The 16,751-nt window shown below is 35.3% G+C and overlaps 1 protein-coding gene across 6 annotated transcripts in view; it reads left to right on the top strand.

Moving 5' to 3' along the window:
• Window positions 1–16,751, top strand: part of LOC125664628 (serine-protein kinase ATM-like) — a 408,026-nt gene that overhangs the window by 177,550 nt on the left and 213,725 nt on the right. For all 6 annotated transcript variants that reach the window (XR_008800024.1, XM_048897448.2, XM_048897449.2 and 3 more), the window contains exons 23-24: window positions 7,253–7,502; window positions 16,239–16,345. Coding sequence is in view for 5 of the 6 variants with exons in the window: in XM_048897448.2 (XP_048753405.2) it covers window positions 7,253–7,502; window positions 16,239–16,345 (357 nt within the window). In the remaining variant the exon portion in view is untranslated. The remainder of the gene's footprint in view (window positions 1–7,252; window positions 7,503–16,238; window positions 16,346–16,751) is intronic.

The raw sequence follows: 16,751 nt of genomic DNA, 5'->3' as shown, positions 1-16,751 counted from the left end.
GGGTAGGATGGGGCCACAATAGGAGATCAAAGTTTTACATACAAATTTAAAGAGAAATTTTTAAAAAATCTTCCTAAGAAACATTGGGCTATAGAAGTTTACATTTTCATGAAAGCTTCCTGACATGGTGCAGATTCAAGTTTGTTCAAATCATGGCTCCTGGGAGTAGGTTGAGGCCACAATAGGGATCAAAGTTTTACATGCGAATATATAGGGAAAATCTTTAAATACGGGCCAAGATGACTAAGGTGAGCGATGTGCCCCATGGGCCTCTTGTTTTCCTTTATAATCTGCTTTCAAGGCACGCCATTGTGACCCTTCAGGCCATTGATTTACTTCTTCTCCAGAACCACTGGGCTTGCCACAAAGGATTACTGGATTAAGGGGATTCAAGTTTGTTCAAATAGAGGACCATATGCCTACTCTGAGGGGCGATAATTAAGAAATAGTTATGATAGAATGGGTTGTAAATCTTTTCAAGGACGAAGAAAGTGGAAAAGCTGAAACTTGTATGGATATTTCCTTATATCTGAAGATTTAAGTTTGTTTGTGCCTTGGCCCCTAGGGTTTATAATAACACAATAAGGTTTCAAAGTTCAATATTAGATATCAGCGGGTTTTTTCTACCCACTGGTACTGGTACCGGTACCCATTCAGTTGGGGAAAAAAGTGTCAAAATCGAACAAATTGGGAATTTTCTACCAAATGATTTCAATTAAAAGAAGGAAAAGAAAACAATTTTTTACGGGAATGTTTGCTGTTTTGAGACATCAGGAATCGTTGTAGGCTCGTTTTAGAATCATCGTAGCTCTACAACATGCACACTGCCATGATCTGTACTTTTGATTTAATACCAGAAAGTGAACATTTTAGTTAACTTGTACAATGTTTCAGACTAAGTAAATTACGATGTCAGCGGTCTATTTTTAGGCAAGTGAATTGGGAATTTTTAGTCTCAAAATTAGGAAAAAACAATTTTTTTTTTGGCATTGGGAATGGTATCGTTTATTGACAGTGGCGGATTTGGGGGTGGGGGGGGGGGGGGGGTGGGGTGCGCAGCCAGTGCTCCTCCCCCTAAAATATTCAAATTTAAGGTAAATTGTTGTATCTTGTTTAGAAAAATGTACTAAAGATAAAAGCTAGAAGCAATAATATCTTCCTCTTCCGAAGAAGTAGACGGCAAAATCTTTTTAATTCTTGAATTACTTTATTGGGAGAACTTAATTTTTTCCAAAACCCCTTAAATTTGCATTTTATTAATTTCACCTTATCAAAAATTATAGAAAACAGTACAAATGACTAAATAGGAGACATATTTAGCCCTATAAAATCAGTTTTAATCCAGGAGCTTCCGGGGGCTTCACCCCCTGGGTCCCCACCAGGGCTTCGCCCTGGACCCCCGCCTCAGTCTTCGCGCTTAATGATTTTTACCGCAAGCCCATTGGGCAAGTAAGAGTACAAAATTTGGTAGCCCAAATAAAATTTTATTAACCCAAATGCAATATTCAACATGATTCGAAATTTCAAGTTTGAACATTTTTATTAGGTATTACAATGAAAGTTTAAGACAAGAGTTCAAGCCCTCTTTCAACTTCTAATTCTGTCATTTCAGTCAGATTCTCCGGAATCCTGCAATGTTTTAATTCTTCTAGTTCTTCATCATCACTCTCATTCTGAATAAGTAAAGAAAAAACTAGGGTTGTCAACTAATTATCATACATTATGAACGTCTGATCCGGCCGCTTGTGGTTTTTCACTTTAGGATAAAATGCTTGCGCCATTTTCAATTTTCGTGTTCACTTACAGAATCAATTCTGAATTATCTGAAACGAGCACGAACTCACAATTTCCAATGGTTTTCTTTCTGCACCAGATGCAAAATACGAGACCATCATTGTATTCAACCCAGGGGCAGTTCTTCTGCCAAACATGCTGATCATTTTCTTTGTCGCTTTGATTCCTCAATCATTTAATAACCTTTAAAGTGATGACTTATCAACGATGCTGATTGGTTGAAAAATTCGTTTGATTTCTCTGTCAAAATTTCGTTCGGAGTTCATCTGCACTAAGCACGCGGGACTACTTTTCTCTGGAATGCGTCTTCCCCGTTCTAATTTTAACGCTATTTATAGAACGGGATTTTCCACACAAGCATTTATATAACGACATGCATTCGTTTGATTTTTGTTTTTCATTGCTATCAAAAATAAGCAAAACTAAAGATATGAATAAAATACAAATTAATTTAAAGAAAGAACATACATAAGCGGTGACGTGACAGAATAGTCAACTTGATGACGTAGACCACTTACTGGTAGAAGTAGACATATTACACGAGTTCCCGGTATGAATCGTGTGCTTTACGAGATCGATAACATGACGGAGCACGTGGCGACTTCTGATCTGGTAAATATGAATGAAATTGAACTGCGTTATATGGGGCTCAGTCAACGAGTGCGTTTTAGATGAAGAGGTGTTGAACTTTTTCCTTGATATTGAAATGGAGCCATGGAGCCGAGTTGCATTCCACCGTTCCAACGACACAAGCAGTGTTCAACGTCTCCTCCAACACAATGCAGCATAAATCCAGTCACCATTTGTTATTTTCCTTTATATCTAATTCAGCTTTTAACCATTGCACCTTTAATTTGGCGTATCCATAATTTAAATCTGCACAGTAACGGTTCCTGACCTAAACGCACAGCCTTGAGTTTTGTTGTTGTTTTCATTCTTATATATATGTATTCCTACGCGCCATTTCAAAAACGTTAATTCAAGCTTTTGATGGAAGAAACTATTTGTTTTTCTATCTTAAAAATATAATTAAATGATAAGAAACAAAACTTATAATTCTTTGTTTGATGCATGTATCAAACGAAACATTGGACGGAAAACTTTTTCATCAATGCGCTACGCGCATTGATGAAGTTTTCCGTCCAATGTTTTGTTTGATACATGCATCAAAAAAAGAATTAGAAGTTTCATTTCTTAATACTTTTTAGCGCCGACTTTCTCTTCTTCTGTAAGAACTGGTTGTTTCACCGATTTTCAACCAGAAATCACACTCTAATTTCAGAATCATAATCTCCGCCGGAAATATGTACTCGCCCACTGGGCATGCGTGTTAATAATGTTTGGTAGCCCGATCTCGATTTTACTAGCCACGGTCATCGGGCTACTGCTTAATTTCAAAGACTGCCGCCTCATAAAGTGGCGCCCCCGTAACCGCAATTCCTGTATACGCCCCTGATTGGTACCGATTATATAAGGGGGGAAAAACGCTGGATATACAGGTATATATGGGGAATATCTTTGAAAATGTTCACCTCAAGAATAGCATGGATTCAGATTCTCAAATTAATATGCAAGCATCTTCATGTAGTTTAGTTTCAGATTTGTTCATACCATGACCTCAAGGACTAAGACACAATAGGGGTTCAAAGTTTGATGTTGATTATGTATTTGAATTTTTTTAAAGAACCACAAGGACAAAGAATGTCAAATTAAATATATAAGCATTTATATGTAGCAATATTTCAGAAATTTTCATATCATAATTCTTGGGACCAGGATAGGGCAAAACAAGAGGGTTCAAATTTTAACATTGGTTTTAAATGAGGAAAATGTTTCAAATTTTTTGCAAGAACCAGTTGGGTGCATACTGTGAAATCAATATGCAAGTATCCTCCATTGTTGCAAACCATGGGTATTTGTTTCATTCCAAAACAATAACCCGTGGTTTGCGACGATAATATCCTCATGAATTGTAGTTTTAGGTTTGTTCATACTATGATGCTGGGGTAAAAGAGATCAATAATATAATTAAAAAATTCATCTTGTTCTCTTCAGAAAATACTTTTACAAAGTTTGGTGGTATATAGAAATTACCCTGTCTTCATCTATTTATTTACTGTAACAATGTAACAAATATGCAGTAGTAGCATGATTGTTGTGACCCTAATTTTAATTCATTTGAATAGGTTATAACTCTGTAACCAAAAAATATTAGATGCTCATACTTGACACAAAAGTTGCTTCTAACCAAAAAATGTTTCGTGACCCAGTTCCAAGGTCACTCGCAGATTTTAAGGTCACTAGAAGAATTTGAAAATTATTAAATCTTTACAACAAAATAAACCTGTTCATACTGATGCTTATGACCCAAAACTGATGATTTTAGATCAAGGTGATTTGACAGAGTCAAAGTAATTAAGAAAAATAGTACTATGAAATTTTTATTCACACACAGAAACTTTCAACAATCATACTTACAATAACGAATAAACCACTTAAATCATAAACGCTCTGTAACTGACGATGACCTGTATTTTTCCACTATGGCTAACTTAGAACAAATTATCACGTGACATATACTCATTTGCATACCATGCTATCTAAATATAGAAACAAAATCAAGATGCTGTCTGTAGAAAGGGATTATAACATATTACAAAACGTAAGATGATATTTAAGTGATATAACTAAGGCCACATGTTGTGTACAAATATATATTACATAAATAATCATTTGAAGGTCACAGGGAGAGAAAAAAGGGTAAAATTTTCTTCTGGTCACTATCTTAGAAATGTAGAAACTAGAATTTTTTAATATAGAGGAATGTTGCTTATGGCATAACCCTCAACTGAAGTCATTTATAAGTCCAGGCCACAGTAATTAAAATTGGTCTACTCTTACTTACCTCTCTGGTGCAGTTATATTAGAGCAAGTGTTTTGTACTACTTGCGCTCAATTGACACCTGTTACTTAGATTGTTCTAGAGCTCAATGTTTACTTGTTGTGTACTACTTGCACTCAGTTGACACCTGTGACCTAGATTGTTCTAGAGCTCGATGTTTACTTATGTAATGCTTGCATCATTGTCTGTGAAGATTGTACTAGAAAATTCATTCTTATTATAGATACACTGGATATGATAAAAAAAAAAGCTTTGGTTAGACACTGTCTATGCATTTGGATTATTTATAACTGGGAACTAGGATATTGGAATTTACTGTTTTGTGTGTGTATATTCAGTTCAGCACGGATTTTTAATATTTATTGTTCAGCTACCGTAAGTTAGTATTTTGCTATTGTTACAATTTTCTTTTAACTATTAATTGTAAATAAAATTTATTAATTGTTTAATTGCCTTTTGGTAGTAAATTCTGCTGCGTATATTAAGAGTTTTTCTGACCCATAACACAAGGCATTCAAATAATGCAGTGTTTCACATATGCCCCAATATGTATGAGCCCATTGACGGTGTTTTTCTCATGAGGAAGGTCTGGTTATATCATGTTGCATGAATGTTTTAAAGTAATTTTGCCCTAGTGTGATGTCATAAGCTTTTGCAAAATCAATGATTTACTTAGATTTATGCATGATAGGAACATAAATCTTGTCGGAGTATATTCTGATAGTTATTGTAAAAGATCTTGTTATAAACATAAAATATTTCAGATGTCTTGTCATCAAATATGAATAACCAATATGTTTCAAAATATTGAATCCAAGGGCAATAACTGTTTTCATTGATATCTTCATTAAGTCCACTATGCGATAGATTTCCTTTATTTTTCACAGACATTTTATAAATTTTTGTAAAGAAACAGTATCGTGAAATTGTTATGAATACTATTATATCATCATTACCAGTTTTTGTGAAGGTTTGCATGGGATGAAATGCTTTGGAGGTGTAGTAGCACGTCGCTTCAGGGTGATAATTTAATATTTTAAAATCTAATAAAAGGAAATAAATACAATCTGTATACTTTTATCAGATAATAATGTGAGTATGGAGTTACCTTAAGGTAGTGATTGCACGGGTCATTGAAAATTAATGAATCTATGAATTTTTTTGATTTTTACATATTTTGTAGTTGACAGTATCTGTAACTCATTATGAAAGTACATGGATCATATATGGTTGTCACAGAAATTGTGATGCTACGGTTGTCATAGTAACCCCTCTTGTCGACTTTCCGTAATAAATGGTACAGGTATTTCAGATGATGTTTGAAAATGATAGAAAAGGGGTAAGTGATGCAAATTTTCTATCAAATTGAAGTTAAAGCCTTAAATGATATATAATTTTCATATGAAGTAGAAGCAGGGCTGCTTATGAGCAATTTCGCAATTTTTGGAATGCAATTATTCACCAAAGCAGACATATTTTCACCCCCTGAGAAATAAATGACCAATGAATTTTTTTGATTTTTAAATATGTTTTAACATATGTTAGGAGGAATTTTTCCTGAAAATATCAATATTGGTTTTCAGGTTTACTATGGCGCTATGATCACTATAGTTGCCCCCTCCCCTTCCTTACATAAATGCTGCAAGTGATAATTACAATAAATATGCATCTTACATGCATTTATTTTAACTCATATTAAAACTATAAGAATGTTCTGAAGTTTATTATTGAATTTATTCCACATAGAATGATAGTACTGTTGCTTTGGAGATGTTTTTATTCCTTTCTTTTTGAAATTACTTGTATATTCATGCTCTGGAAGTGTATGTTAAAAACGTGGGAAATATAACCCATCCGATGTAAACTCTGCATTGTGATGTCGATACCTGCAATGTCTTTATTGTTTTTTTTTCCTTTCAAACCAAGCAATTATCAAACAACAACAAAACTTTCTTATTTTTTATATTATAAGTAATAACTGAACTAATTGAGAAAAAGATATTAACAGCAAATGCTACTTTTCAGAATACACACTTTTTGATTTCTCTTAACATCCACTTTACATAGTAGCATTTTAGAGATATGTGCACTAACACTATATACGTTATGAAATTCATAGCATTATATATTATGATTTTAATAGGCCTAGTGGTTTGTGAATTGAATTTACGTGCTATAAGACTGAAAATTAAAAGGGGGGGGGGTGATATATGTATCCTGGAGATTTAGGGCCAAATGACTTATTTAAACGATAATTAAACATAAGGGATTTTTCATTTGTATTGTATTGTAATTGTATATTTCTAAACATATTTTCACTTTACCCTGTGTCTGGTTATAGCTGACAAGTCTTTGTTTCCATCGTCTGTCATTATTATTCATTTGATGCTTTTGAATAAAAGCGCTTGACGCATTCCGGAATTGGAAACAAAAATAGTCTCTTTTTAGATACTACATGAATAAACCATGTGATGCCGTGCAATCACTACCTTAAAAATAAAATATTAAAAATCCTTTTTCTAACTTGTACAGTACTGATTTTATAATTTATTTCAGTAAACACTATGAGATTCTCATCTCTGAACTCATAATGTTCAAAGATGTTGAAACTGCAAAGAAAGTGGGGATGACAGTTAGTAGTGACTGGCAGAAGGTTCTCATACTCTGCATACCTAGGGTTGTGGTGTTTATTCTGCCCCAGTTTGCGGCCTCAAGGAGTGGGGAGACATCCAATGAACAGGTCAAGAAGAGGACTGCTCATGCCACCGCCTGTTATGATCTACTGGCAGAACAAGCTACAAAGGAGGTAAATTAAATCAATGTTTGTATGAGGCCAAACAAAATTGTTTACTGTTACATCCTGGCCAGGAACATGATATGTTCATTTTATGCACCATAGACATAGACCTTGAAAGATAGGCACTAAAATTAGTCCATTGCCATTTTTTCACAGGTAAAGTTATGCGTATAATGTCAAGCTATTACCATTAAAAAAAATCAAGAATTTGTACCTTATCCCTCAAAATTCATATTTCTATTGAGTGACAGGAATAACTTTAAATGTTGGGGAACTGATAAATCATTCATCATTCAAGACAGCCCTGTCTGTTATCTGTGACACATAATGAATATTAGTGGTTGGCAAATGCATACCCCGTAGTGGAAAGCTTAAAAACCTTCATTTCTCGCTATTAAGGAATGAATTGGGCATTTTTATTTCATATACATGCATAACTAATCTAAGGCTTCTGCAAAAAAAACACCTCAAAAACAAAGCAATGTATTACATAAAAAGTCCATTGACAATACACATTAAAGAAGTATAGCGCACTTAATTTTGGTATGCAATTTCGCCTACATAAATACTTTTTTCCTGAATATCATTTTTTACAAATATTCAGCTATACAATGTCAGTTTGTACTTTTGTTTACCCAAATTACTCAATAAAGATATCTATATGTTGATAGTATCTTTATTTGATAAGCATAAACATCACCATGATTATATAGAGTATATAGTAGATGTATGTAACATAATGGGCCTAAAAAATTGCAAACTGTTGCAAAAGGCCACCCTAAACCAGAAATAAAACACTGAAATTGTTTTACTTGAGTATGACTGTACATAAGTCCATTTTTAAGGTGGCCCTCTTGTTGAAAATGGCTAAAATATTTTAAAAAATCAGTCTCAAAATTTACCTTGAGATTTAGCAGCCTGTCAAATGGGAAACCTTTAAACTTACATGCCTGGGTGGCCTTGTGGTTTAGGTGCCCGGTAATCTTACACTTAGAGCATACATTCCGATTTCAAGTCCGATGTTTTCCCTATCTTCTTTTTTTTTTTTTTTTTTGCCTTTCATTTTTTTGGGGGTCGTTTCCGAGGGGGGGGGGGGTATAAATGTGATATATTTATTTTAACAAATATTAGTCATTTTCATCATAGCTTCGCAAGTTATGACTTTATTCTGAGATCACTGTAGTTTCGTTTGTTTACACTAACCTGTTCCTGTGTGCACATGCTTTTCAAACCGTAATGTGGCTGACGAAAAGCTAAACAAAAAATACTACAAGAAAGGGGGCACAAATATACAGCATGTAATGAGTAAAAATAGGTCAAGGGAGGAAAATAACTGTTATACAGTTTGACTTCTCAAAAATAAATATAAAACTCATGTAGCAACTGTCATATAATGTTTAAGCAAAGCTAAACACTCGAATTATCAACCAAAGGCAAATGAACTGATGAAATCTATTAAAATCTATTAAGGAGGTGTGCTACACCAGAGAAATTTGACGTAGATGAAAAGTGGAGGATTATATGTACAACAATGTTTTGAAGTTGAAAATTTTCAAATTTACTTTATTTTGTCAAAAAATACAGTTTTAGTGGAAGGTAATCTGAAAAAAAATTAAAACCCCTGCTGTACTCGAACCTCCGACCTACAGGTCAGCAGTCGGTATTCTAACCTACTGAGCTACTCAGCTAGGTATTTAAATCGAAAAGGAAAAGCCAAATATTGCTGATATCGATTTTTTCATCCATGTTTTTGAAGGAAGTCAGCCATTATGACGATGTAGAGTACTACCTTAAAGGTGCTGCAGCCATGTCAGAAAAAGACAGTGTCAGAGCTAAATAATGCCATATGTAAAAGGGTTGTTGTGTGATATGAATGCACCTATGAAAATATTGTGCTGTTCATCATTTCATATAGGAAAATGGTTTATTGATTAAAGAACGACTCATTTATTAAATGTCAGTAATACTAGACTGCAGCAGTTATTTATCTTGGTTAACGAAACATTATAAACGTTGGCCTATATTTAAAAATAACACGCCAGTCCATTATTGGAAACTGGTGTTTTCCTTTTAGATTTCTGGGTCGACCGTTTCGTCAGCAAGAGCGCTATACCTCTTAATTTGGTCCATTGTCATAACATTCATCATTACAACAATTGTCAAATATATTTATGCTTGGGCCAAAATAAAAATATTTGTTTCCCCTCGCCGGATCGAGTCTGAGAAAGTCGCACTGACCGAAAAGTTTTTATTCCATCATTTTGGCGAAGTTTTCTTTATTTCTGGAATATTTAGGGTCGTTTCTGGTACAGATCACTATTTTATAATGACCAGGATTTTATATAGCTTCCTTGGTTTCGATCTAAAATAATACGAATAGAGGCCCGGTGGTCTGCTAGATTGAGATGGAAAAATGATATTTGGTACATTGCTTCACCATAACAAGTTACGGATGAAATTCGAATTTCGTCTCGGTCGGTTGATTTTTCACTTAGTCATGGCCTTTGGACTTAGAAAAATAGCATGAATTATCAGTTTTCCAGACTTTTTTTGGTTGTGCTTGCAGATATTCATTTGATATTTGGTACATTGCTTTGCCATAACAAGTTACAGATCAAGTTTGAATTTCGTCTCCGTTGATTTTTCATTTAGTTATGGCCCTTGGACTTTGAAAAATAGCAGGAATTAAAAGTTTTCCAGACTTTTTTAGGTCACCTGAGTTTACTCAGGTGACATTGCAATTGGTTGTCGTCCGTCGTTGTGCGTCATGCATTAACAATTGAACATTTTTAACTTCTTCTTAATAACTACCAGTCCAATTCTTTTCAAATTTGGTATGAAGCATCATTGGGACAAGAGGGACATAGATTGTAAATTTCAGGACTCCAGCACCCCTGGGGCCTTAATGGCGGGGCAAAAACTTCCCAAAATTGACCAATTTTCAAAAATCTTCTTCTCAAGAACTGGACATGTGTAAGAGAAACTAAATGCATATAGTGATGTAGAGCAGGAAGGCCTCTACCAAAATTGTAGATTTCATGATCCCCGGGGGTAGGGGTTCTGACCCCAGGGCGGGGCCAAACTTGGTCTATAGTGTTTATGTGTAAAGCACTTAAATAACATCTTCTTTAGTGCTATTAATACTAAATCGAAACTAAATAGATATTTAGAAAGAACAGGTAGTCCTTTACCAAAATTGTAAATTTGATGATCCCAGGGGTAGAGGTGTTTGGTATCGGGGTGCGACCAAATTGGTCAGTTATCAAATGTGAACAATTGACATTTTTAACTTCTTTTTGATAACTATCATTGCAATTCTTTTCAAATTTGGTATGAAGCATCTTTGGGACAAAGGGGACATAAATTGTGAATTTCAGGATTCCTGCACCCCCAGGGATTTAGGGGCAGGGCAAAAACTGCCCAAAATTGACCAATTTTAAAAAATCCTCTTCTCTACAACCGCACATGTTTAAGAAAAACTAAATGCATAGTGATGTAGAGCAGGAAGGCCTCTACCAAAATTGTAAATTTCATGATCCCCGGGATGGAGGCTCTGACCCCAGGGCAGGATCAAACTTACTATATAGTGTTTATGTTTAAAACACTTAAATAACATCGTCTTTAGCATTATGGATACTACATTGAAACTAAACACATTTTTTTTCTTCTATTTTATTAATAACTTTTGAACAGTAAGTACTAGAGCTTTGATATTTCACATGAGTATTCCTTGTGACAAGACCTTTCTGTGGGTACCAAAGTATTTGACCCTGTGAGTTTGACCTACTTTTTGAAAACTTTAACCTTGCTAATAACTTTTAAACTGTTTTTGCTAGAGCTTTGGTATTTCACATGAGTATTCCTTGTGACAAGACCTTTCCATGGGTTCCGAAGTATGTGACTCTTTGACCTTGAAGTTTCACTTACTTTTTGAAAACTTTAATCTTGCTAATAACTTTTGAACAGTGAGTACTAGAGCTTTGATTTTTCACATGAGTATTCCTTGTGACAAGACCTTTCCGTAGGTACCAAAAGTCTTGACCTTGGTACTCTAGCAATTTTGAAAATGTACTCATGATAAATGTGTATAAACGTAGTTTGCAGATGTTCTTCAGATAATGCAGTGAAAGGCATTTAACCAGTGGATCCATGTGTCAAGCTTGTTTATTGGTTGTGACTGACAAAGATGTTGCTATTAAGGTTATAGCCAATAACATCTGGGACAATGGAACCCTAAAAGATGTCTTTCCGGTACTTACAGTATTTTTAGGCCACCAGAGTCACTTCGGTGACTATATTGCCATTGATCTTCATCATCGTGCGCGGTGTGTTGTCCGTTATCAATGTTACATTTTTAACTTCTTCTTGAAAACTACATGGCCAATTGTTACAATTTATGGTGTGAAGCATCTCTAGGATAAGAGGATTATAAATTGTGAAATTTGTTACCTTTGCCACCCCTGGGGCCTATGGGCGGGGCCAAATATGTTTTTAAAAAGGTCATATTTTCAAAAATCTTCTTCTAGACTCCCATACATGTGGGAGAAAAACTAAATGCATGGATGTGATGTCAATGAAGCCCTCTACTTAAATTGTGATATCCCTGGCCCCTGGGTCAGGAGTTCAGGTCCTATGACAGGGCCAATATGACCATATAATGAACATGTATTAAATTTTATCTTCTTCCATATATAATTGAAATAAAAGCTAAATGCGTGGGTATGATGTCCGTGAAGCCTTTTATCAAAATTGTGAAATTCATGGCCCCTGGGTCAGGAGTTCAGGCCTTAGGATGGGGCCAAAATTACCCTATAGCAGGGTGTCAAGTCTCTATTTATTCCTGTATTTTCCTATAAACTTGAAGGTTCCTATATTTTCCCTATACGTCATTAAAATCCCTATATAAAGCTCTGTACATCTTCAAAAATGTTTTAAAAAAAGAAGAAATCCAAAAATCCAGGAGCATTTTGGATTGGAATTTGGGATATAGATATATCAATTCAGGGGTCAACATTATAGAATTATTGCTGTTTTTGAGGTCAATGCGATGATTTAGACACCTGAGGAGTACAATATTCACCGAGCCCGAAGGGCGTGGTGAATATTATACTTCGAAGGTGGCTAAATCATTGTATTGACCTCAAAAACAGCAATAATTGTTTTATTATGTGATTAAATGATTTGAAAAACCCTTCAAGATTGTTAATGTGACGACCGGAAAACAAACCTGCTGAAATCTTAGCCGAACCCAGTGAGAAACGCGAAATTTCATTGGACGACAAAAATAAGTATAATCAATGGCGTCAAATTGGAAGTTCCCGACCTATTTTTGGTCCTATGTGGAAAAAATAATTCCTTATGTTCACCTGGAAGGTCACGTGCAGGTAAACATAACGTAGTATGATTTCTACATTGTTGGATCTCAGCCAATGAGAGAGCTAGGAATTATTCAATCATATAATAATAACGCTTGTCCGGTACCAGTGGAATTTGTTTTCCGACAAGTGAATATTCATGGGCACTTGTCCGATTGGACAAGTGCTTTTTTGTCCCCCACCGCAACGCGGAAGGGGACATAGAAATACCGGTGTCCATGCGTCCGTCCCACTTCACTTTGTGGACGCAACTCCTCAGAAACCGCTCAATGGACTTTGTTCATATTTTGTAGGATTGTTAGTCACCATGTGTAGTTGATCATATTTCGCTGCCATTTTGATTCGACAGTTTTTACAGGAGTTATGGGACTTTGTTGAACTTGTACGAGCACTTTGTGGGCGCAATTCCTCAGAAACCGTTCAATAGATTTTGTTCATAATTTGTAGGATTGTTAGTCACCATGTGTAGTTGATCGTATTTTGTCGCAATTTTAATTCGACAATTCTTACAGGAATTATGGGACTTTGTTAAATTTGTACATGCTACACTATAGAAACACTTTGTGGACGCAACTCCTTAGAAACCGCTCAATGGATTCTGTTCATATTTTGTTGGATTGTTAGTCACCATGTGTAGTTGATCATATTTTGCCACCATTTTGATTCGACAATTTTTACAGGAGTTATGGGACTTTGTTCAATTTGTACATATGTAGTACACTATAGGAACACTTTGTGGACGCAACTCCTCTGAAACCGCTCAACGGGTTTCATTCAAATTTTGTAGGATTGTTAGTCACCATATGTAGTTATACCCCCCGCAACAAGTTGTGTGTGTGGGGGGGGGGGGGGGGGGGGGGTATACTGGAATCGGGTTGTCTGTCCGTCCGTCCGTCTGTAGACGCAATGGTTTCCGGGCTCTAAAGCATTATCCTTTCCACCTACCGTCACCATATCATGTATATGGACTACCCATGGGATGAAGATGTTCTCTATCGATTTTGGGGTCAAAAGGTCAAAGGTCAAGCGCACTGGACATCGAAGTAGCAATATGGTTTCCGGGCTCTAAAGTGTTATCCTTACCACCTACCGTCACCATATCATACATATGGACTACCCATGGGATGAAGATGTTCCCTATCGATTTTGAGGTCAAAGGTCAAGCGCACTGGACATCGAAGTAGCAATATGGTTCGGTTTGTCATGCCATTTGTTTTTTACACTCAGAAAAGAGGTAGTTTATACTTATTACCAACACCCTTTGGGAGATTGGGGTAAGCAGGGGGTATTCTTAGTGAGCATTGCTCACAGTACCTCTTGTTGATCATATTGTACCGTCATTTTGACTCGACAAATTTTACAGGAGTTATGGAACTTTGTTGAATTTGTACATGCTACACTATAGAAACACTTTGTGGACGCAACTCCTCTGAAACCGCTCAACGGATTTTATTCAAATTTTTTAGGATTGTTAGTCACCATATGTAGTTGATCATATTGCTGAACCCAAGCACCTGTGGATGATCTTAGAATCTCATCAAAACCGGAACAGACAGTGTGACGTCAAAATTTTTTATTTTTGTGGTCTTGAATACAAAAGAGTTGCACATCATGGCAGCCTAGATCGCGGGAATTTCAATTTTTGACGTTTTCAAATTAATACTGAAGCATATCTATAGGCCATATATCAACAGAATTGTATGACGAATCTTTATCATATGATTAATCCTATCATTTATCATGTAAACATCTTTTTGGTTGCCTTTCCTTTTAATGTTGAGCCCTGATCATGAAAATACGTAGGTCAAGTTCTAATATAGGTAGGCTGGGTGGAATAACTTTTGGCAGAGTTATGGCCCTTGGGCTAAGGAATTTTAAAATCATTTAAAATTACATGTTACACGCTTTTTCATTGGTTAAAAAATTATTGGATTATCATATCCAACAAAAAAAAAAAAAATAAATGGCCGGAACTACTTTCTATTGGAATGTTGGGGATTCCTCTGGATGCTTAGTATTTATATATAGATTAGGGAATCCTGAAAAGAAAAACTTAACAGTTCTATTGATCTATACAAATTTATTAAACAAAAACAAACAAATATAAATAATAATTATGCAAAATGAAATAAACATGGCTATATATTTGAGGACAACTCCCCCCCCCCCCCCCCCCCCCCCAAACAACACACGTCTGCTTCTGCAATTCCGGGCAGAATTAAATGTATACAACCAGGGATGACAATTAATAGTCCAGTTTGCACCTTGCGACAACTTCTTTTATGTCACAAACCAAAATACCAGATACACCGCACACTGCCTCAGAGATACTGCAATATCATAGCCCTCAGCGACTATGGTTCCAAACTCCAGCATATGATTTAGTCCGAAATATCTGACATTGTCCTTGCTTTTTTATGATTTTGATATTTACCGTGCCGGGACGGTAAATGTCTTTTTTTATGATTTTGATTTTACCGTGCCAGGACGGTAAATATCAAAATCATAAAAATAGCAGGAAAATGTCAGATATTTCGGACTAAATATGTTTATGAGTGGGCACCGAAACGAGGCTTCCGTACGATGTTACAACAGCTGTGGCGCCTTAGAAATTCACTGATAAAACTTGAAAAACCCTCTGTAACACTCGCTTGTCCACTTGGAAGCCGTGACAACCCTCAAGAGAACCCTACCTGGCATCCGACATCTTGATTATGCACGTGTCCCACGCTTTCAGTTAGTACTGACATCGAACTTTGCACTTAATTCCAGTTCCACTCAACAAAGTTTCTGCAATTTTTTCTCAACAGGACTTTTCTCTAACTCATCCTTTTAAAACTGCATTCTTCAGTCCACAAGAAAGCTGTTTGCTCAACAGTAAATAACAGTTCGTGGAAGTCGCCATTAGGCCTTACGAATTTAGTTTTTTTTTAAAAGTTGTCTATTAACAAATTACTGTGCCCAGCTCGAAATGACATAGAATGTAGTCCAAGAATAACTCATTCATTCAACTCAAATCAAATAATGTTTTATCAACTCAATGTTTTAAAATATTAAATGATAATGAATAAATTCATTATTTTCTCGTTAGATGGAGGTATACCACAAAAAAATATACCTCCATCCAACGAAAAAATAATAAGTTCATTCCATAAAGAATTTATAGATTCCATAGACATTTAGAGTTGAAATTTCAGATTTAAAATTTGTTGTCAGCGGGGGGCATTCATAAAATCCCAACATATCTAGTTAATCATGTATTTGTAATCAATTTTTTAAAAGAATTTCAAAAAAAAGGAAAAAAAAACCACAGTCATTTAATGACAGTATGTTCAGTAACAAATGATAATATGATGTGTGTATTTTTCAGGTGGTTAATAAATGTATAGTTACCAAGTTGGATGTTATAGTGGTCAACATTTTGCTATGCTTATATGACTGTGAAGAGGATGAGTTTATCAAAACTCCAGTTATTAGGTGCGTATAGCAGCAGTAAGAGAAAACACCAATGATATATACCATTTGAGAACCCCTTTTAATCTGAAGAGTTGCAGCTTCTTTTAGGTGTTTAATTTTCAATGATATCTAAAGTTACATGTACTGTATGGTAATCGTTTATGAGTGTAGAATGGATTGTCCTTGCTAGAGCATGTAGTAACTGCAAGCTACTTTTACATGTATATAATGCAGTCTGGTCAAATTGATTAAATCAAGGCTAGTTTGTATAATCTGTTCTACATGTGCAACAGTTTTTATTTACTAATAGTATTATTCAATCTTTGTACTAGGTGATTACATACATATTAATGGTGTGTACCTCATATTTTGGACAGATTTGAAGAGAAAAGTCTTTGGATTGATTATATTTTGAACTTGGTTTAAT

This window comes from Ostrea edulis, chromosome 1, assembly GCF_947568905.1.
Source record: "Ostrea edulis chromosome 1, xbOstEdul1.1, whole genome shotgun sequence".
NCBI lineage: Eukaryota > Metazoa > Mollusca > Bivalvia > Ostreida > Ostreidae > Ostrea > Ostrea edulis.
Note: the sequence above shows the minus strand (reverse complement) of the source record. Positions and strands in the feature narration are given on the sequence as shown.